The sequence below is a fragment of the Ochotona princeps genome, chromosome 2, assembly GCF_030435755.1.
Source record: "Ochotona princeps isolate mOchPri1 chromosome 2, mOchPri1.hap1, whole genome shotgun sequence".
In the NCBI taxonomy this organism is placed as follows: Eukaryota; Metazoa; Chordata; class Mammalia; order Lagomorpha; family Ochotonidae; genus Ochotona; species Ochotona princeps.
The window spans coordinates 79,859,123-79,880,225 of record NC_080833.1 but is presented as its reverse complement, the minus strand read 5'-3'; the positions used below and the strand labels follow the sequence as shown (position 1 = coordinate 79,880,225).

Sequence of the window (21,103 nt, the reverse complement as noted above, 5' to 3'; positions counted from 1 at the left end):
CCTGTGCTTGTGGACTGGCTTGGTGACCCACTGGGTGTCAGGGTTTCTTCTGACACTTTATGAGATGATGCTTTATGGGATGGTTTGATGAAGATAACCTCAAAAAATCTGTACGTGGAATCTTCGCCAACCCAGAAAGGATTCGGAACTCACAGAACCCCTCAGTGACACGCAGCTTGCACCTCTGCGACAAGCTACAGGCTGCATGAAACATCAACCAGTTAACACCATGATAGACAGGCTTGCCGTAGGTCACACCCTTAGGCACTGGGTGCTTGTGGCCACCATAGCACACACAAATCCTATGTATGACACAACCCTGCCTGGCCTTGTACCCCAGCCTGTGTGTCTTGTCGGGCCAGGTGGCTTGGTGTCCTGTGCAGTGTGGGGCTGCCAGCCAATGGGAAGTCTAAGGTGATCTTCACACCAACATGAACACATACCACCCGAAATAACAGCATCATGGGCACTACCCCAGGTGCTTTCCCTGCATTGACTCAGTTTATTCCCCCTAATGATGTGCTCTCTTGTATTGTCTTCTTAAAACTGCTCAAGTCCACTCCTATCTAGAAACTGATTCTTCCTGTTGGTAGCTGATAAGTGCTGTGGATTTAATGATCCACAGTCAGATATGGTCTAGCTACTGCCCTGTAGACTATTGGGGAAGATCAATGGGAAATAAGCAGTTCTCATGAAACGTGGTAGGTGTTGTGAAAGGGAAGCAGAAGTGAAGCTTAATTTCCCTTAGACTCAGTCCCCACTGCTATTCCCCACTGCTTTAGGCTCAGCCAACTTGGAAAAAGCCTGGTTGTCATCTGTCATGATACAGCTAGGCTGAGCCTGAGCCCCCTGTACTGATGCCCTTTCTAAGCCTGAACCTTATAAAAGGGCCACTATACTGACAGTTACCTGCTGTGTGGGAGTCACTGGTGAGCATTCTTGTCTTCATATGAAGCATTTAAAAAATGCACATCAGTGCAATAGACTTGGAGTTGATACAGAATGTTAAAAAAATAAAAAATCTCCAAGGTGTATCAAGACATCTTAGTTCTGGGTAGGTGTTCCAGAAGATCTCTGACCTGTCTTGATAGCAAGTCTAAGCATTTGTGAACCAGCTCGAATCAGATATTCTAGTTTACATTCATTGGTATTAGACCCTGGAATAGCTTCTTCATCTCTGATTAAATGAGCAACCTCCTAATGCTAAGAGCCTTTTCCAAGACCATCATAAGGCTTGCCGTGGTTGAAGCTGATTCCAACCTGATTGCTCAAGCCAGACTGTGATTATAGGCATGACTCACTGTGTACATTCTTCAGTTTCAGAGGGCAAGTGTTGGCATGTGGACAAGATGAGGCTGACAGGTGAACATCACTTACTGCGGGGTGAGAACTGTTTTTAGTCTCACCTGACAGAATCCTAATGGCTTTTGAAATTCCCAAGTGCCCCCGAGAGTGAGTAATACAATATTGTCTGGGCAGTAAAAGTGCCGTTGCTTTTGTTTAGTATTTTTCCCTAACACAAAGCCAAGCAGCACTATAGAAAGAAGATATGCTGACAACTCCTACAAACTTCCATGGAGTTCTCAGCATCACACAGCTCTCTTCCAAGGACAAGGTCAATAGTGCTACGAGCTCCCGATGTGGAGATCACCACATCTTAGTGGACACAGAATTTGGAAAATGGCTTTCCAAGAATGGAGACTGTTGAAAACTTCACACAGAGAGTGAGAGAGAGAACACACAAGCCACAATTTCAAGGGAAACAGAAGAGTTCACATTTGATAAAGCTAAGCTAAAAACAAGAGATTTTCCAATTATAAGAAACTAAATTCTGAATGTTCTAGACAAAGGAACTTGCTCTCAGCTTGACTTTCTACTCCCCCTCATTTTATGTTCCCAATTTCCCAGCATTCCATTTGATAACAGAGCCCACCAAGCAGCCCGGGATCCTCTGCCTTTCCCCAAGACACATTTCCAAGGAATTCCAGGAGACTGGACGAAGAAAGGTGATCAGGAGATGCTCTTGGGGTCACTTACTGATTTTCTCTCAGGCTCATCCTTCCCTCCTGGTCCCTGAGCAGCTCGTAGCAGGTTTGGTCTTTGCTTTCCACAGATAGATGAAGACTTGCTGAGAACATATTTTCTCTTCCATGTAGAAGTCATAAGTACAGATCTGTGGACGTCTTGATTCTGATGGCCTTAAAATAACTGCAAGCTTTTGCTTTGCTCTAGTTTGTCCGTCAGCCGAGTGTGCAAGACTTACTGTGGGCAACCAGGCCCCTCATACAACACAACGGGTCCCAGAGCTTCACGCAGCTGACGGCCATCCTGTCCGACCTACTGTGCGGCTACCCCGAGGGAGGGGGCTCTCGTGTGTTCTCCTTCAACTGGTATGAAGACAACAACTATAAGGCCTTCCTGGGCATTGACTCTGCCAGGAAAGATCCTGTCTACACCTATGACAAAAGAACAAGTAAGTAGCCCAAGTCCTGTGTGCCCATCAGCAGCTGACACTGGCTGTCATGTTCCCAGGTGACCCCTGGGGTGTCGACTCTCTCTAGATCTTGCAGAGTGGGTGGGGGAAAATGGAGGTCTCCCGAGAGGCTTATTTGTCCCCTTGCAGAAAGGGGAACAGTGCTCATGGGGAATTCCGGATGTAAGCCACAGAAAGAATGGACGCCCCTTTGGAAAGAGAACAGAAGGGATGTTTCCCACTGATGTCATTCATTGAATTGGGGCTAGAGGAAGGGAAGGGGAGAGTGATACATAAGGTGGCAACCCTGAGACACATGCCAGCCTTGAGTCAGAAGGACGGCTGGTAAGTGACCACATGGGGGTGGGGCTGTGTTTTCACAGTGCAGAGCCATGAAGACCTGTGTGTATTTGTATGGAACGAAGTCACATTCCACATAGCAAGGCCCTGGCAAGGAATTTGCCCTTTCACTTATTTTTTTTTTTTTCTTTTTGTTCTGTTTTGGTTCCTGTGGGGTAAAGGAGGATGGGGTGGAAAAGAAAAGCCACTGGGCAGCCTTGTAGTTGACAACTGACAAGAGGCAGCAAGGGACACATCTACCACAATGGGCCCTAGGAGAGCTCCACTTAATAAAGGAATTAAACGGCTCACTGAGGGGAAGTGCCGAAGGCTGGACCGCCATTCCAAGTGGAGGCCGAGCTTCACTCCACAGCCTCTTCACCTAAGAACTGCCATCATCACAGGCAACCTGCTCAGCCCCTAAAGCAGTATAAGCCACAGGGCAAGCCCCTTCCTTTGTCCCCAACCCCCCACCATTGCCCCCAAGAGGTCACTCCCCAGAGCTCAAAGCTCAGGTGGTATTGTTACTAATGATGAACTCGCAACTGCTGAGGGACAGCCTGCTGACTTGGGTGATGAGCCGAGCCCTCCAACCTGGGGCTGGCGCCCCAGACATGGGAGTTTGGATATACAGATCACTGTGCATAGTAGCTACCAGCAACTGGACTGACCCACCTGTTTCTACCAAATATATTTCTTCTCTCCCGGCAGCATCCTTTTGCAATGCATTAATTCAGAGCCTGGAGTCAAACCCTTTAACCAAAATAGCCTGGAGGGCCGCAAAGCCTCTGCTGATGGGAAAAATCCTCTTCACTCCTGATTCCCCAGCAGCGCGAAGGATTCTCAAGAATGTAAGGCCCCAGCTGATTTTCTGGCTTCCACCTTGGACTCCCCAAGGACAGCGTATGTGCATGTGTGTGTGTGTGTGTGTGCGCGCGCCTGACTCAGACTTGATCTTTGCTAAGTGGACTCCTCGCATTCCTCTCCATGCACAGCCATCAGTGGGTGCTTCACCATTCCTGTCCTGGGGCTCTCCCCTTTCTACTGCAGCCTACAGGGAGGGTTCTTTGCCTCTGCTCGAGTTCCACCCCATGCTGGAAGAGCGAGGAGTATTTCTCCAAAATCTAGCTTTTAATGAGGGCTTGGGGACAATGATATCATCAACATGACAAGGATCTCTGATATATTGACATATTTGTCAGTCTAGGAAGCTGGGTGTGGTTGGCTGGTCTGGGAAGTATCAGTCAGTTGGAAAACTAAAAGCATCTCCTTGGCAAGTCTTCCCAAATACTGCTTGTGTTTGGGAAGGATGGGAAAGGCAGGAAAGACACAACCAAGGATTCTCCCTCACCTTGTTCTGTTTCTTTCGGGGCCTCTGCCGCTGTGTCCTGACTTTTAGGCCAACTCAACCTTTGAAGAGCTGGAGCGCCTTAGGAAGCTGATCAAAGCCTGGGACGAAGTAGGGCCCCAGATCTGGTACTTCTTTGACAAGAGCCCACAGATGAACATGATCCGAGTATGGAGGGCCCTAGAAGTGGGGGTGGGGGTCCTGTGCAGGGAGAGGAGGAAAGCAGCCTAGGAGGTCCCATTCATTTCCCTTGAAAAGGTTAATCATCACTATAAGTAGATCCAAATGGAATTAGCAGGGCCTAAAGGCACCAATTCTGGGGGCATAGTTACCAAGTGGAGTCCTTGACTTTGGGAAGTATGTTGAGTGATGGGGGAAGGCTGAAAGCATACCCAAGTCCAGAAGCTTTCTGGGGCTTCCTGGCTTTTACAAATTCACCTTAGGGCTCAGAGTCTCAGGAGAATCTGCTCCCGGCAAGGGCTGGTTCCATAAGTTCTAAGATGGCTGAGTGTACCTCTTTGCTCCCATGGGCAGCTTTGTAAAGCCAAAACCAGAGCCTCAAAGAACAGGGAGAGTGACAAGAGAACAAAATCAATTCCCTGAGGAAAAGAAAGTCTCCCATACACCATGTTAGTTGCCCCATATCCTGTCCTGCCCCCACCTTGAACATTTACCTCCCTCTGTTATAGACACCACCTGTGTGCTGGGGGAATAGGGTGGGAGGCTGCATGCCGCTAATGGGAGAAAAGCCACCAGCTTCTTAGGGATGCTCAGAGTCTCTACCTCTAGCCACTATAGATCAGAAATGGCCTAGGAAGGAGACCACGGATGATGTGGGGTGTCTAAGCTGGGGCTGTTTTCCTCCTTCCCAAGGACACGTTGCAGAACCCAGCAGTGAGAGACTTTCTGGCTAGGCAGCTTGGCGAAGAAAGCATCGCTGCCGAAGCCCTGCTAAATTTCCTCCACGAAGGGCCTCGAGGGAGCTGGGCTGATGACACGGGCAGCTTGCACTGGATGGACCTCTTCAACATCACTGACCACACGCTACGCCTAGTGCATCGTTACCTGGAGGTAAGGGGCTGCCTGTTCCCCAGGAGTCCGCATTGGGCCCAATGGATGCATCCAGATCCCTAGGCAAGTCAAGTGGTGTCAGGTGAAAGCTTCCAGTCTCCCACAAAAGTCCCAACCCAGCAAGACCCCTGCTTCAACAGTTCCTCCGGCCTGTCAACTACCCTTGACTCTTCCTCATCTCCTTCCTCCCTTGTATCCCTGAAAGCACCTTGACTTCCCCCAAACTCCCTCTGTCTGCTGCCGCATCTGTGGCCAACTATTGGCCATGGCCCACCAACCTCAAGAGTTGCTGGAGGCTCTTACTCATAAATAAGTTCTTCAGGAATTTCAGAGTCAACACATCCAAGCACCAAACTTTTCTCCCACCCTGTAAAATCCATCCCTATTCAGTTCTTGCCCTCATCAACATTTGTCTGAATTCTCAAGTCTCAGAAGTTCAAAAAAATATTTTTGTTGTTTGAAAGACAGAGAGACATAGAGCAAGATCTCCCATTTACTAGGTCACTTCTTTCGTTTTGTTTTTTCTTTTTTAAGATCTATTTACTTTTATTGAAAAGGCAGATATATAGAGAGAAGGAGAGAAAGATCTTCTGTCTGCAGGTTCACCCCCCAAGTGGCCCCAATGGCCAGAGCTGAGCATGTGAAGCCAGGAGCCAGGAGCCTCTTCCAGGTCTCCCACACAGGTGTAGATTCTTAAGGTTTTGGGCCGTCCTCCATTACTTTCCCAAGCCACAAGCAGTGAGCTGATTAGGAAGTGGGGGTGGCTGGGACACGAGTTAGCACCCATATGGGAATTATGCAAGGCAAGACTTTAGTCACTAGGCTACAGTGCGGGGCCCTACGGGTCACTTTCTGAATGCCTGCAATAGTCAGGACTGGGCCAGGCCGCAGCCCAAAATCAGGATCTCAGTCTTGGTCTCCCTTCAGGGTGGAAGGGATCCAAGGAGTTGACCATCACCTGCTGCCTCCCCAGGTGTATATTAGCACGAAGCTGGAATCAGGAACAGGCCAGGGCTGGAACCAAGGCACTCTGGGAACTACGGGCGTTGGAAGTGGTAGCTTAGGTATATCCCCAAGCTAGGAAATTTAATGTCATCCTTGGTTTTCTTTCTTCACCTTTTTCATAGCAGCTATTGTTTATCGAGTGCTACTTGATGCCAAACACTGTGTTAAGTACTTTCAGATACATTAACTTCCTCTACTTCATTTATTGTTTTAACTGACTTATAGTAATTAAGCATATTCTTGGGTTGCTGTGTGCTTTAATGTATGTATACAATGCATAATGATCACATCCGGGTAATTGACATATCTATCATTTCAGACATTTATTGTTGCTTTGTGTTGAGAATACTCAAAACCTTTCTACTATTTTGAAATTGTCACTTCACTGCTATCAGCCTTAGCCATCCTATGGTGCTAGGGAACATTAGAAGTTATTCCTACTATCAGACTTGACCCTTTAACCAACCTCTTTCTATCCCTCTCTGCCCTGTGCCCTCTCCAGGCTGTGAGAGTCACACTTCTATTTTCCCCTTGATTGAGATCAACTTTTTAAATTTTCACATGTAAGAGAGAATACGGAATGTTTGACTTCCTGTGCTTGACTTACTTTCCTTAGCACCAATGTCCACCATCCATGTTGCTGCAAGTGGCAGAACTGCATTCTTTTATGGCTGCATAATAGTCCATGTCCTTTATCTATATCACAGTTAATTTCTCCACTCATTCATCAACAAATGCACACCTAACCAGATTCCATACTTTAGTTATTGTTAATAAGCACGTGAGTGCAGATTCTCTTGGGACTATTGGTTTCAGCTGCTTTGGAGGCATACTCAGTAGTGGGCTTGCTGGCTCCTATGGTAGTCCTGGTTTCTGAGGAAACTTCACACTGCTTTCCACAGTAGCTGTGATAACTACTATGCCCCCATCAGTGCCATAGAATTCACCTTTCTCCACAGCCTCACCAACACCTGTTACTTTTGTCCTTTTGAGGCTAACGCCTCTAACTGGAGTGAGATGATATCTCACTGTGGTTTTGATTTGCATTTTCTGATAAGCTTCAGTCAGTTCTCATAGCTCCACACAGCAGACAGGAGAATGGCCAAAGTTGAGACGGACAGAGGTTGAAGAAATCTCCTGCTACAGCTGTCAGGAGAGGCAGACAGGCTCTGGATCTGGGCAGGCCTGAATTTCGGGCCACCTTCCCAGCCTCTCTACTGCCCCCACCGTGTCCCAGCTCCTCTGTCTCTGGCTACTCTGGCTTCTCTGGCTGTCCGAGGACTGGAGGACTTGGCATCGCTGTACCAGCCTGCTCTAGATGCTTCCTCCATGGATCCCAGGGCTCACTCTTTGTTGGCGCAGGCAGGCATTTGCTCACACTGATACCAGAGTTACATTCCAAATATACATCTGCTTGCATCACTCCACATTCAGAATCATAATGACTCAACCCTCAAAGAATACAAACCCCTTCCAAACCCTCGCACCCACCCTCCCAGCACTGCCCACTCTCTCGCCTTCAGCCCTGGTCTTTCACATCCTCGGGCTCTCCCATGAGCTCCTATGATGTCACCCTTGGCAGTGCTGATTTCTCTGCTCATTTTTTGTAGCTCTTGTGGTCACAAACCTTTTTATTGAAATTTTTAAAAATGATGACATAGTCTTAAAGTGCAGGGGAACCCAGGAGTTGATCTCCCCTTATGACACCCCTGATCCCTCCATCTCGCCTTTCGTTAAAAAGAAAAAAAATATTGGAAAGGCAAATCGACAGAGAGAGAGAGAGAGAGAGAGAGAGAGAGAGGAAATCTTTCTGCTGGTTCACTGCCCACATGGATGCAATGGCTAGAGCAGAGCTAATCCAAAGCCAGGCGCCAGGAGCTTCCTCTGGGTCTCCCATGCAGCTACAGGGTCCCAAGGCTCTGAGCCATCTTCCGCTGCTTTCCCAGGCCACAAGCAAGGAGCTGGATGGGAAGTGAAGCAGCGGGCTGGGACATTAACCAGCATCCATATGGGACACTATTGCTTGGAGGTAGAGGAATATCCAATTGAGCCATTGCACTGGCCCCTCCATCTCGCCTTTCCACTTGCCCCTGCTCAACTCTGTCCTGGATACAGCTCCTTGATCCTCCTGCCGCCAACAGCTCCACAGAAGGAGGGTGTGGTTTTCCCATTTGGGGAGTGCCCTTACTGGCTATGTTCCCAACTCCTGAATATCTCAGGGGGCTGCTTACTCTGGCTGAATCATGGGGAGGGGGACTTTAAAAGGTTCACAGAAAATGGAAATAAGAAGTAACTTCAATCTGTTGCCAAAAATGATTTTGAAATCCACCCATCATTTATTCATCACACAGATTTTCATGAACTTTTGAGGGCCCCCTTACCTACACACTGTGGGGAGGGTTAGTGTGAGCAGGGTTGCTACGAGGTAGCAGAGGGTGTTTCCCAGAGAGAAGGGCATGCATAAAACTCACACCCACCAAAGCCTGAAATACCTTTTCCTTTCCCTATTTAAAACTCATTCTTTCTTGGCACCTCAGCTTTTGAAGGTTGCCTCTGGCTTGACACGTGCTTCCTGGCCCTCTCTTCACGTCTCTCCAAGTTCAATGTTCACCATCAAGGTGTCCTGCTCTGATAGAACAGCCACACTGGTTATTCAGCATCAAGGGAGCAAGTCTTAGCCATTTCCAAATTCTCAACTCATTATACCTGGGGAATGTCCCAGTCAGGGCTGCCCACACCTGCCTGGGCCTCCTCTATCATCTAGAACCATTAGAAGATGCTCTGAGCAACTGGGAGGAGGGATTTAGATGTAATCCCAGGGGCTGAGCCCTCTGTAGCCCAGGCTAACCATGGAGCAGAAGCTTGGCTCACTTTGTCGCCAGGTGCCCCTAAGAGCCATTTGTTGCCTTCTTGCCACCAGAACCATTCCAGAGCTTGTGCGCTGGGTTCTCTGGAACTCTGAAAGTGAAGGCACCAACATCTGAGGCAGCTGCCACACCAATGCTCAGAGAACAATGAAGTGATGCCCAACTTGCCTAAGCCAAGACGGATACCTTTCTAGGCATCAACCCAGGCTAGAAAAGAGGCCTGGAAATCTCTAAATCCGTGTATCTCAGATTTGCAGGCCTTTGGAATTCTTTTGTACAACAACTCGGTCAGCATCACCCTACCATCACAGTCCTTCCACCTGCCAAGGTCACATGCCCAGCCACACCCACCCAAGCAAACAACAAGGAGGGCAGAGGGAGTGGCGCCCTTCCTGCTCTTACACAATGGGCTGGAGTGCTTCTCACCACAGTTGTGTGAAACAGTGCAAGAATGCTTCCTGTGTTTTGTTGGACTTGACACTGTTGTGTCATGACCTACAAGTTTTGTTTGCTTGAAGTTTTATCATTTCCATGTAGTATGTGGTTAGTGCAGCTCCAAGTATCTGACCGGTACTTAATATGTATATTAGTTGCTTAAATGGTGAAGAACTTAGTCTTCTAAGTGAGATTTTGCAGGCTCGCAGCCGTATTTGTTGTGGCACAGTTTCAACATTCATGAAAGTGGGGATAATGATAATACTTACCTAATAGGCCTGTTAGGAAAACCAAATGAGCTTATTCATGCAGATCATAGGTCTATTGTAAATATCAACTCTTTAGCTAAGTACAAATCAAGTTATTGCCGAGGTGGAGGAGTGGCTTAATGTCTTTCTGCCCGCCCAGTTGGTGAGCCTGCTTGGGGATCAGGTTGCCAATCACACCCCTCCATGGCCATCAGGACCTCTCCAGGGCCACAGGCCAGGGCCCAACCCTAAGGGAAGGGATGGGGGAATGGGATGGTGGCAGCCCAGCAGGTGCCATCTTCCTGCCCTAAGGGGCAGGGGCGGAGGAGATAGTGAGGGTGCAAAACTGAAAGAAAAGGAAAGAGTCGGGCAAGTGCACAGCAGGAAGAAGTAAACCGCTGCCATTTTGTCTTGGAGATTTCTCCTTTTGTCCTTGTGTTTGGGAAAGTCTGCAGGAATATTTTTTTAAGATTTATTTTATTTTTATTGCAAAGTCAGATATACAGAGAGGAGGAGAGAGAGAGGGGAAGATCTTCCATCCAATGATTCACTCCCCAAGTGAGCACAATGGCCAGTGTTGTGCTGATCCGGAGCCAGAAACTTCCTCCAGGTCTTCCACATGGGTGCAGGGTCCCAATGCATTGGGCCATCCTCAACTGCTTTCCCAGGCCACAAGCAGGGAGCTAGAAGGGAAGTGGAGCTGCCGGGATTAGAACCGGCACGCATATGGGATCCCGGGGCATTCAAGGCGAGGACTTTAGCCACTAGGCCATGCTGCTGGGCCCAGCAGGAATATTTGAAATCCTCGTGTCCCTACCTTGAGTGCCACAGAGGAGCACCAGGGCCAGGGAAGCCCTTCTTCGTGCTTCAGGGCTCAGGGCTGTCCCAGGGTGCTTTTCCAACAGTAGGACATGCTCTAAAGATATTTAGGAACCCTCTTTTGATCCACCTCTCTACCTAAAAAAGAATCATGTAAAGGAAATTCAGCTAAATTTGCTTTAAAATGGAAAGTATATCTACCAAGGTCAATGTGACATTTAATTGTGATGCCACAAGGTAGTAGTACTCTGAGAGCAAGCCTTTACATTTTTTGTCCCTGTAGGCGATGGAAGGGATTCAGCGTGCTGCACTTCAGTTAGTGGTACTGTGGGGGTGTGTTCCCCAGCTGTTTTTATTCCAGGTTCCTGCCATGGTGTGGGATGAGTACTCAAAGCAGAGACCTGAAGTGCTGGAATGGGAGCTGGATCTATTTAAAGGGGCAGTGAGTATGGGTCCTGACATGAATGTGAGCAGGTCCACGAGGAGTGGAAGGAAGTTCACAGCCCGCTATTGGCAGAGGGGGGTGGAGCCCTGACTGAATATACAAATAGGGTGGAGTTTGAGCAGGGGTCAGTACACATGATGACCTCTGGGAAGGTTTTTTGTTTTTTAACGTTTGTTTTACTTGAAACAGATATAGCAAGGGCGGGGGGAGAAGATACAGATCTTCTATTCACTGGTTCACTCTCCAGTTGGCAGTAACATTTAACACTGGGTCAGTCCAAAGCCAGGAGCCTGGAGCCATGAGCTTCGTTTGGGTCTCCCACACAGATTCAGGGTCCCAAGGAGTTGGGCCATCTTTCTCTGCTTTCTTAGGCCATAAGCAGGGAACTGAGTTGGAAGTGGAACAGCCGAGATTCAAACTGATGACCATATGGGATGCCAGTGCCACAGGTGGAGGATTAATCAACTACTCTACCATCCTGGCTCCTGCAAAGGTTTTTTGGCATCTCTACAAGAAGCTCAACATACACATGTTCTACATGTCTTCATGATGCATTGTGGGAAAGTGAGTGTGATGAATTGGGATGGAAGGGAGTGGATTGGGAGTGTGGGAGTGTTGATACAGATGCTGCTAGGAACCCCTCAGTTCCTTTGTTCCTAACCAACTCCCTGCCAAGCCTGTGTCAGTGAAGGGCCAACACTCCTTCCTTCCTTTTAAGGGTCATGGCCTAGTCCCAGAACATTCCATGGAGGGAAATATGGTTGTCCCCCTTCCCCTGAACCTGCTTTGTGGCTTCGCTGTGAATTGTGGCACCATGTCACCTGTCCTGTGATGAGACATGGGCCTGGAGCCCTGCTCCTTACAAGCCGTGAGTCACTCTCAGAAAGTCATTATCCCTCCCTGTAAGAATCCAGCTAATAGGGCAGGCACAATGGCTCAGTTGACTAATCCTCTTCTTTCAAGTACCAGGATCCCAGTTCATGTCCTGGCTGTTCTACTTCCCATTCAGCTCCCTCCTTGTGGCCTGGGAAAGCAGCAGAAAATAGCCAATAAGCTGTGGGATTCTGCACTTGTGTGGAATACCTGGAAGAAGCTGTTGGCTCCTAACTTCAGATGGGCTCAGCTCCGGCCATCGTGGCCATTTGGGGAGTGAACTAGCAGATGGAAGGTGTTCTCTCTGTCTCTCCTTCTCTTTATAGAACTGCCTTTCCAAGAAAATTTAATAAATCTTTTTAAAAAATGAGTCCAGCTAATGGAACCAGGGTTGTTGTGGGCAGAGTGAGAAGTGTGCAGAGCACTGGCCTCATACTAGTGAGGCACAGAGGGAATCACTGCCCTGGCCTCCCATCCAGAAGCAGGCTGGAGGATGCGATGTGCTGGGGTACTCAATGGGCTGGAGGATGCAGTGGGCTAGCACTGGTCGATGTCCAGCCCAGATCCAGAGCATGTGAGGATTGTGCAGTTTTCACATACTCCAAGCCTCAGTTGGCATTAGCCAGGGATGTTGGCATTAGCCTTCCTGGATCATCTTTGAGTCAGGACTGTGGCATGCCCTTCCTGAAGGCCCAGCGGGCTGGTTCTGAATCCCAACTGAACTTCCAGGGGTAATGACTCAGTACCTTTTGGTCCTCAGACCACCTCCTCGCCAAAGGGCTTCCATGACCTCATTGATCCCCCAGCCAAGCCCTGTCTTCCCTCTGATCCCCTGCTAATCGTTGGGAATGGATGGGGGGAATCAGACAGCCCAGTGAGATGGTGGTCAATAGCCAGGGGAGATGTTGGCGTTGGAAGCCTCCTGACTCCTGCAGGTGGAGAGGGTGTCCCCCAGGCTCCCATCAGCCGCTTTCCTAACTTTGAAGGCACAAAGGGCAAATGAGTCCCCCTGGGCCAGCACTCATCCAGAAGCATGTGGAAAACTTGGATTTAAAGGCAAATTGTTTTGGTGCAGAATGAAATCATGGCCATACCTTCACATGGTTCACACGGCCTAGTCATGGCCTACTCCCAGAACATTCCATGGAGGATCTTCACACAGTCCACAGGCATACACAATATACAAAAGGCATGCAGGGATTGCAATTTTTTTTTTTTTTGCACCAAAGTCAACTTCTAATTCCATTTCCTATGTACTTTTGGAAGCACCCTCAGAGGTGAACCTACTAAGCTGGACAGCCTCTCACACACACGTTACTTCTGGAGAAAAGCACAATGAGTTAAGAAATTCTTCCTCTGTGACCCTCGCCTGAGAACAAATACACACTCTCCCTCTTTGATTTCTTTGTTTAGCAACAGCTTAGGCCTAGCACTGCTGCACCACAGCCAAGAGTTCACAGAGTATTTTAGTTTCACAATCTGTGTTCCGTCCAGGTCTTGAATTTCCCATCAGGAAACTTCATTCAGCCAAATTTTAATATGAAAATATTCTAGATCAAGTCTCAGCGCATGCAGTTGCACTTTAACCATGCAACCACCTTTCTGGAGGTTTTGGAAAGCATCACACCTCCATTCCCTGCTTGCCTGTCATCCACACAGCAGTGTATGGGTGCACTCATTCTCAGCACAGTGACTGTCTTGCTGCTATTGATCAGGAGTTGGAGTCGGACACTTCCTTTCCTCTATACCTTGCAAGCTCCTAGCTAGAAGCCACCACCCTTCAACTGGAAGGTGCTTGAGCAGCGTATTTTTCAGGCTGGCCTAAGGGGGGAAAATAGGATTAGGAAGATAAAGCTGCCGGTCATGGGAGGCACTTTAGGGACAGCAGTGGATTATCTGTCCTGTTGCTTGCCTCTGCTAATTAGCTGTCTCTAAGTAAGCATTGGGAAGCTGGGGAGAAATCAGGGGAGGGTTTGGGGGAAGCATGGAAGTCTGTACCCCGAGAGCAGTGGTACTTCAGGGACCACAAACTACGTTCTAGGCAACTGATGGACCTTACTTCCTGCCCCGCTCCGTGTCACAGACACAGAACTGGGCTGAAGAAGCAGAAAGCAGGCAGGGGAGGGCCTGGAGTCATGGGTGCAGAGTGGAGAGATTGTGGGCAAAGGTGCCAGGAGTCAGACATTGCGTTGGGCATATTTGCAGACCAACTCATGCAGCCCTCTGAGCTGTCTGTTGTTACTGTAGAGAATTAAACACACAGCCTCAAAGAGACCGACTGCCTAATGTACCCCAGCAGGTGGGTGGGGGGTCTGGAGCACTAAAGCGAATCTGTCTGGCTCTGACAAGGGAGCTCGGGTCAGAGGAGCGCCCATTAACAGGGGGCTCCACAAGTATTGTTTGGATAAATTACATAATGAGGTCAGCGGAGGCAGCAATTGTTTTGTAATCTTCAGGATAATAGGCTCTATTAGGATCGGGTCTTGAAAGGAACTAGAGGAGAGGAGGAAATCGAGAGCTCATCCCGTGACTCATGCACTTGGCATGGATTGAACTCACATCCCAACAAGTGGTCTTCAGTCCGACCCCCTTAAGCTCACATTCCATACGGAGATTGGCAGGTGGTCCTTACTCAAGGCTGTAGTTGCTGCCATCTCAAAGGACAGGGTGGCCGGTAGGGCACAATCATTCCATCTGATGGAGTAGAAACAGTGACCACATCCTAATTCAAAACATCATCCTGTCTCCTGAGCACTGTCGGAGAGGCTCTGAGCTTTCCCTGCACCACCTTCCACCCAGGCCTCTCGGCACAGCCTCGGAGCTGTCTCTCCCAGTCCTGCCTGGTGGCCTCGGTTCTCTCCTGCTTCTATCCAGCTCCCATGTTGTCTTCCTAGAGATGCTTCTAAAACCCTAGCTCCCACATAGCTGTGAGGATCAGGTGCCTGCCAGCTGCCCCCTTCACCTTTTCCCCACCCTCTGCGTGTCTGTCTCAGGCCTCCCATCCCCATGAGGCTGAGCCTTTGCCTTCCCAACCCTTAGGTGCCTGACCAACACCCACATCCACACCTTGGGGCTCTGACCCTGTGGTTCCGGCTCACTTTTATGCACCACTTTTCCTTCACAGAATTGTGATTTGCTCACACGCTTTCCCATTCCTGTCAACTTGACCCCCTAACCTTTCCCGCTCTTTCCGCACCAGTTCAAGACTGCCTGAAATTTTGTCTTCTTTATCTGTTTTGAATTTGTGATTAGCCAAGCCATGGTGGCACAAAATAGACATTCATCAATGCCAAATTAGAACTGAAAGTAACATTTGTGCTGGGGCTGAAAGGTCAGAGCGGCCATCTAAGCAAGGCAGAACATCAGGCAGAAGGAAGAGCACAGCCAGTTGCAAAGCTATGGACTTGTAGGATAAGTTCAAGGGAGGCGACTGGTCTAGGCAGACATATGGCTGTAGCACCAGGCAGGCACAGCTTGGGGGCCCTCTGTCCTGCAGGCCACAGGACATTCTCTCCGGCCCCTTTATGCGGGCTCTGTAGTTGGGGATCACATTCCTATCCTGGAATAGGAGGAGCATACCGCAAGCTGGCTGAGTCCCCCATGTGGCTGAGCTGGGTGTTCATGACCAGAATGTTTTGTGATTGTTCAGAGCCCAGCTCTGTTGATTCCCGAGTATTTTGAATATAGGAACATCCGCCTGCTGGAATTGGCAGAATGATTAAGACACTTTGAAAGGGGCCAGTGTTGTGGCACAGTGAATTAAACTGCTCCCTGCAGTGCTGGCAAACCAATGGGTATCAATTCAAGTCCTTGCTGCTCCACTGCTAATCCAACTTCCCACTACTGCACCTGGAAGAGTAGCAGAGGATGACTCAAATCTCTGGCACCTGCAGCCGCAGGAAAAGCGTAGATGGAGTTTCAGGTTCCTGGCTTCAGTCTGGCCCAGTTCTGGGAGCTGTGACCATTTAGAGAATGACCTAGTGGATGGTTGTGTGTGTGTGTGTGTGTGTGTAGGTGTTGTGTCTGCATCTCTGCCTTTCAAATAAAGAAAGAAGGAAATCTTTATTTAAGAATAGAAACGTTGAGAGCTGAAATACCTGCCACTTGTCAGCCAGGATGCGACCCTGGTGGCTTGCCCTAGCTAGCATCTTTGCACCCCATCTTGACCTTTTATCTTGTTTCATTCTTGCCTTTCATTCACTTATTTTACAAGAAGATTTTTTGAAGCAGCTGTGCGTTTCTGGCCACTCTGTTTTCCAGCTGTGGTATGTTTTGCTCACTCCTCTGTGGGTAAATGCTTCACATGCCTGTTCAATTTACCCAACGTTCACAATTTACTACATTGCCCTTGGCCTTTAACTTGCCATCCCAACCAACCCAAACAGCCCAAAGCTCTTTCATCCAGTGGCATTTTCCATGTAGCAGAAAATAAATCTTGACCATTATGGTTTCCATCTGCCAGGAAATCCATTCTGGGATGAGCGTCCACATTCACTGGCCCGTTTCAGAACCAGTCCTGTGTCTATGTCCATCACGGGGAGGACCTCCTGAAGCCTCCACTGGCCTCCCTCAGCCTCTCTGCTCTCAGCCTCAGCATGGGAGTTAAGACGTCAGGAGAGAGGCAAGATCATAGAGCCAACAGCTCTGAAAACAAGGGCTTCTCCTGCCCCTGAAGACCTCATTCCTTACACATCCAAGTGCATTTGTCACAGCATGAGCACAGGGTGCCCACCCCCTTGGCTTATCAAGTTCACATCAAAAGCAAAGGTTTTCTTTATTGCTCTGCCTCCACTGGTTGCAGTTGGAGAAGGAAGCCGGCTGCCACTATAGTGTTTCCTCCCAAGGTTGCATTTGATTTAACTGTGTGTAAACAAATGTCTGCATTTCCCAGGGGGCTTGAACGTTCTTCCACCAGGGTGCACCACTTGCTGAGCAATAGGATTGGTGTGGTCTCCTGACCAAGGTGGAGCTATCACAGGTCTAGTGACGGCAACTGGGAAGCCAAGGGGCCTGGGATATCCCTTCTGTTGTTTGATGGCTAATGCTGCCAGGGAGCCTGGTAAAGGGTCTAATTAAAAGTCAATATTTGCCCAGAATCTGCCTCGCAGGCCACAAGATCCTGTCTGTTCATTCATTGACGGTGTCTTCTGAATTTTTTTCCCAGAAGTGATGTTGGATTTACGTTGAGCAACATACACTAGCATGTTCTTGTCTATCTACATTCTTCCCTAACATCCAGGATTGAAGTTTCATTCTGTGTAATAGCATGTGGCTTTCTATAGCTAGACTCCAAGGCTTCAAGTTCATCATCAAAACCTGTGAGTCCTAGCTGACAAGCCAATCAGACCAGATCCATCATTCATCTCTGCTTGCCAAACACGCCCTCATGTGCGTGCCCATCCACCAAGATTTTTACTTGGGGATTCAGAACAATCAAGAGGGAATGGGGTCACTCGGCGTGAGGCAGGCAACCTCCCCGTGAGCTTGCATGGCTGTGTCATGAGTCATCTCCTGGAGGACAACCCAGGTACTGTGACTCACATCCTAGGCAGCTTCCACACTGCTGTACAGGAAGCACTGGTGGGGAAGACACTCTGAATTAGCCTGGCAACTCCTTCCTCCACCTACTTTCACCTAATGGGCCAAGGAGCACCTCATGCACTTCAGTGAGTGAGGACCTGTGGTCACACCCTCATCACTCAGGTGGGACATGGGGTCCGGCTTCCAATCAAAGCGTTGTTCTTCCCAGGCAGGGGGGAACCTGTGGATCTGCTCAGGATGGGCTGTGTTCCCAGATCTTTAGTTTAAATAACTGCCATTCCTCACAAATAGCTGTCACCAATAAAGGTAACGTGGCAAAAGCTTAAGAATCACTTGATGTTGACTTCCCACATTTTTTGCAAAGGCAATGATTAAAAAAAAAAGTATTGTGTGAGTCTGGGAGAAACCCTGTAGTATAGTGTAGTGGTTAAAAGCACATAGTCCTCTGAAGACCAAGTTTGTCTTCCCTCACTGTGCCTCGTAACTGACAACAGTGACTGATCTCGTGTGGCTGTTGTGAAGGTATAAAAGGTTAGTAGGGACTTTGGGCTAGTGTGGCACACACAGTGAGGCCACCAACAAGCACCTAGTTTTACTCTTACAGGGAGGCGCACCTGTCGAGTCCTTCCCGCAATTTGTCTCAGGTGATCCTTAGAAGAATCCTGGGAGAAAGGGCCATCTCAGGTTTGCAGTTAGGGAAACAGAGGTAACAAGATACCGGAAGGCACGTGGATCTGCTGGGCTCTTAGATACTCTGTCTGCGACTTTCCAAGCAGAGAGAAGCAGAACAACTTTGAAAATGGATCAAATGTTGCAGCATGGAAATGAGCGTTTGAAGTCTTGTTTTCAGTATCAGGGTACCAAGCTGGGGGTGGGGAGGATGCATCAGGAAGCATGACTATGAATCAGCTACCTCACAGAGCAGCCAGGATGGAGCCCACGTCATTTACAGGGTCAACACTGAAAACATCAGCCGTGTATTCCAGCACAGATTCTCCCCCCCACCCCCGCCAAGACATGAAAGGGTGTTCAAAGACAAGGAGCTTGTCGCTCTAAAAGTCACATTATTAAAATGTGTTTGCTTTCATTCACTTTTTGTTTTAAGCACTTATCATCATTAGCATCATAGCAACAAAGTCCCTTTACTCAGCTTTCTTCTGGGTTATCATATGACTTGCACACACAAGACTGTGTTGGAGACAGACAATAGTTAGGCTAAACTTGCAGCATCCGGGACTCCTAATTTAGATCAGTTCAGCTCAGTAAACACTTGCTGAGTTCCTATCACAAGAAAATATTGTTCCAGGGACAGGCTGGACATGGCACTGGATTAAGCTGTATTTTGAGGGTTCCATAGCCATATAGACAAAGATATTTCAAATGGTTTGTAGGAACTAGGTTTACAAGTTTATATGAATGCAAGAAAGTTTGAAATTCATGCATATGGGGTGGAGGAGGTCTTCAAAAAGTTCATGGACAACGCATATTGTGATACTCCTGTGTATAAGTTTAAGGGTTTTTTGCACCAAAATAAACTTACTTTTATAAAAAAAATAATACATCTACTTTCATTATGTTTGAAAGGCAGAGAGACAAAGCAACAGAGATATCTGCCCACTTATTCATTCCCCGGAGGACTCAGCAACCAAGGCTGGGCCAGACTGAAGCCAGGAGCCCAGAACTCAGTCAGCGTCTCCCACGTGAGCAGCAGGGACCCAAGCACAGTAGCCGTTACCTGCTGCCTCCCAGGTGCACATTACCAGGGTGCTAAAGCAAAGGAGCCAAGACTCCACGTCAGCACTCCTGTCTGGGATATAGATCCCACATGAGCAGTGACGTAACTGCAGCACCCAAAGACGGCCACGAAACTTACTTTTTTTTTTCCCACAGACTTGCTGAACTATCCTTATATGGTTGCAAGCTTACCTTTCCATATCGGACAGGGACAGGGTAATTATAGAGCAGTTTCTGTGGCTGAATAAAGTTGCTCTGGATGGTGCTACTCTAGGACAGGAGAACGCTGTGCCCGGCTGTGTGGCTGGCACACGGTTATTGTCAGGGTGATCACCAAGAGTGGCGCACAGAGGGCCCCACGCTAAAGACAGGAGACAGGTTCTGCTTCTGAGTTGTGTGACTATGGGCAAGGCCTTTTGCTCCTCTGGTCCCAGCCTCTTCACCAGTAAGCAGGACGCTGAAGACCCCTCAACCTGTGTGTCCAAGAGCCTGTGATTCCGAGCGAACTGATAGGATGGTCCATGAATGCATCGCAAGATGAACTGCCAAGGATAGCTTTCACCTTCCCCAAAAATGCTCTCTCATAAATCTGCTCTCAGATCCACTCTAATGGCCACAACTAAAAGCTATAGATGCAGTTGTAAGCTATGTGATAGAACAAGATTACTGTATCATTCATCATTGTAGGCAGATCATCTATATTTCCTTAAAGTGAGTGTAAATGTAGAATTTTTAAATGTTCAAGCAGTTCATTTAGGAACCCTCCCTGTCTAAGCAGCGGACTGGCAGCCCCCCTGCCCCTGCACCAATGTTAGGAGAAGTACTGGCAAATATTGGAGTCAGGCCCTTGATCTGGGACTGTGGGAAGAAGCATAAAAGATTCTCCATCAAACCAAACCAAACAAGAACCTTTTGTCCGAATAATGTATCTTATTTCCTTCCAGAAGAAGCAAACATCTATTGAGAAGTTCTCCAGTCTTTTATCTCATTTAAGTGTTGACCAAGGTTAGGCAGGGCCATGCCTGTTGGTGAGAAAACAGTGGACTAAAGCAAGCTCTCTGTTTCCCTTAACCTTGTGACCTGTGACTGCATGCACTGGTAATTCTTGCAGGAATCCCAATTCCACTTCCTACTAGAAGTGGGCCCTATAGATCCTCCCCATCCCACCCTGCTGCTTGGCTACCAAGCTGCTGCCTTCCTTCCCTCCCCACTGATAAGATGTGAGGCCTGCAGTAGAGCCAGAGGTGGGGTGGACTTGCTCAGGTGTGCGATGACCTTGTGGCTCAAATACAACATGCCTGGGTGTCAGGCATCTCCTGACACTGGTGTGTGTGTGTGTGTGTGTGTGTGCGTGCACGTGCATGCATATGTGTGAGATGCAGCAGTGAGGGGTCTCTGTGAAGACTACACTTGGCCCACCTCTCCTTGGTGTAAAGGGCACTTTGTTTGGCAATGGGGTCCCCAAAGTCTGGCCCTATTTCTTCTTTCTTCATTTCTCCTGTTGCCAGTTATAGAGTTGCATGAACTAAGGGGTCACGTGGGTCTCCCCAGGTCGCTGGGCTTGCAAGGAGAGGGTAACAGAGTTGTGAGCAAGTGGCTTCTTCCGTGGCTCCCATATGGCGAACCCTGCTCCATCCCTCCCACTCCCACCCCAGCCTGCGGTTGGGAAGAGGAAGAGATCTAGGCTCTGGCAGGGGAGGGGATGATTCAGGCGGGTCTCGCCCTCTCCCCCCAGCAACCTTTCTGAACCCTCTTCAGTACCATCATGCAGTTACCAGGCCCTGGGGTAGAAGTCATTTCTTCCTTAAAGCCTGCACATCATGTGGATTCCCCCAGGCCTTCTCCATAATCTTGCAGAACTGCATTCTAAAAGCCCAAGTTGGTGGATTGTGCCGCTGAATCCCA

The 21,103-nt window shown here is 48.6% G+C and overlaps 1 protein-coding gene across 1 annotated transcript in view; it reads left to right on the top strand.

Annotated features, from left to right (window-relative positions):
• The window catches only part of ABCA4 (ATP binding cassette subfamily A member 4), a 122,142-nt gene that overhangs the window by 36,103 nt on the left and 64,936 nt on the right, over window positions 1-21,103 (top strand). Inside the window, exons 8-11 of the mRNA XM_012926016.3 lie at window positions 2,233-2,473; window positions 3,524-3,663; window positions 4,212-4,328; window positions 5,034-5,231. Of these exons, the coding sequence (XP_012781470.2) occupies window positions 2,233-2,473; window positions 3,524-3,663; window positions 4,212-4,328; window positions 5,034-5,231 (696 nt within the window). The remainder of the gene's footprint in view (window positions 1-2,232; window positions 2,474-3,523; window positions 3,664-4,211; window positions 4,329-5,033; window positions 5,232-21,103) is intronic.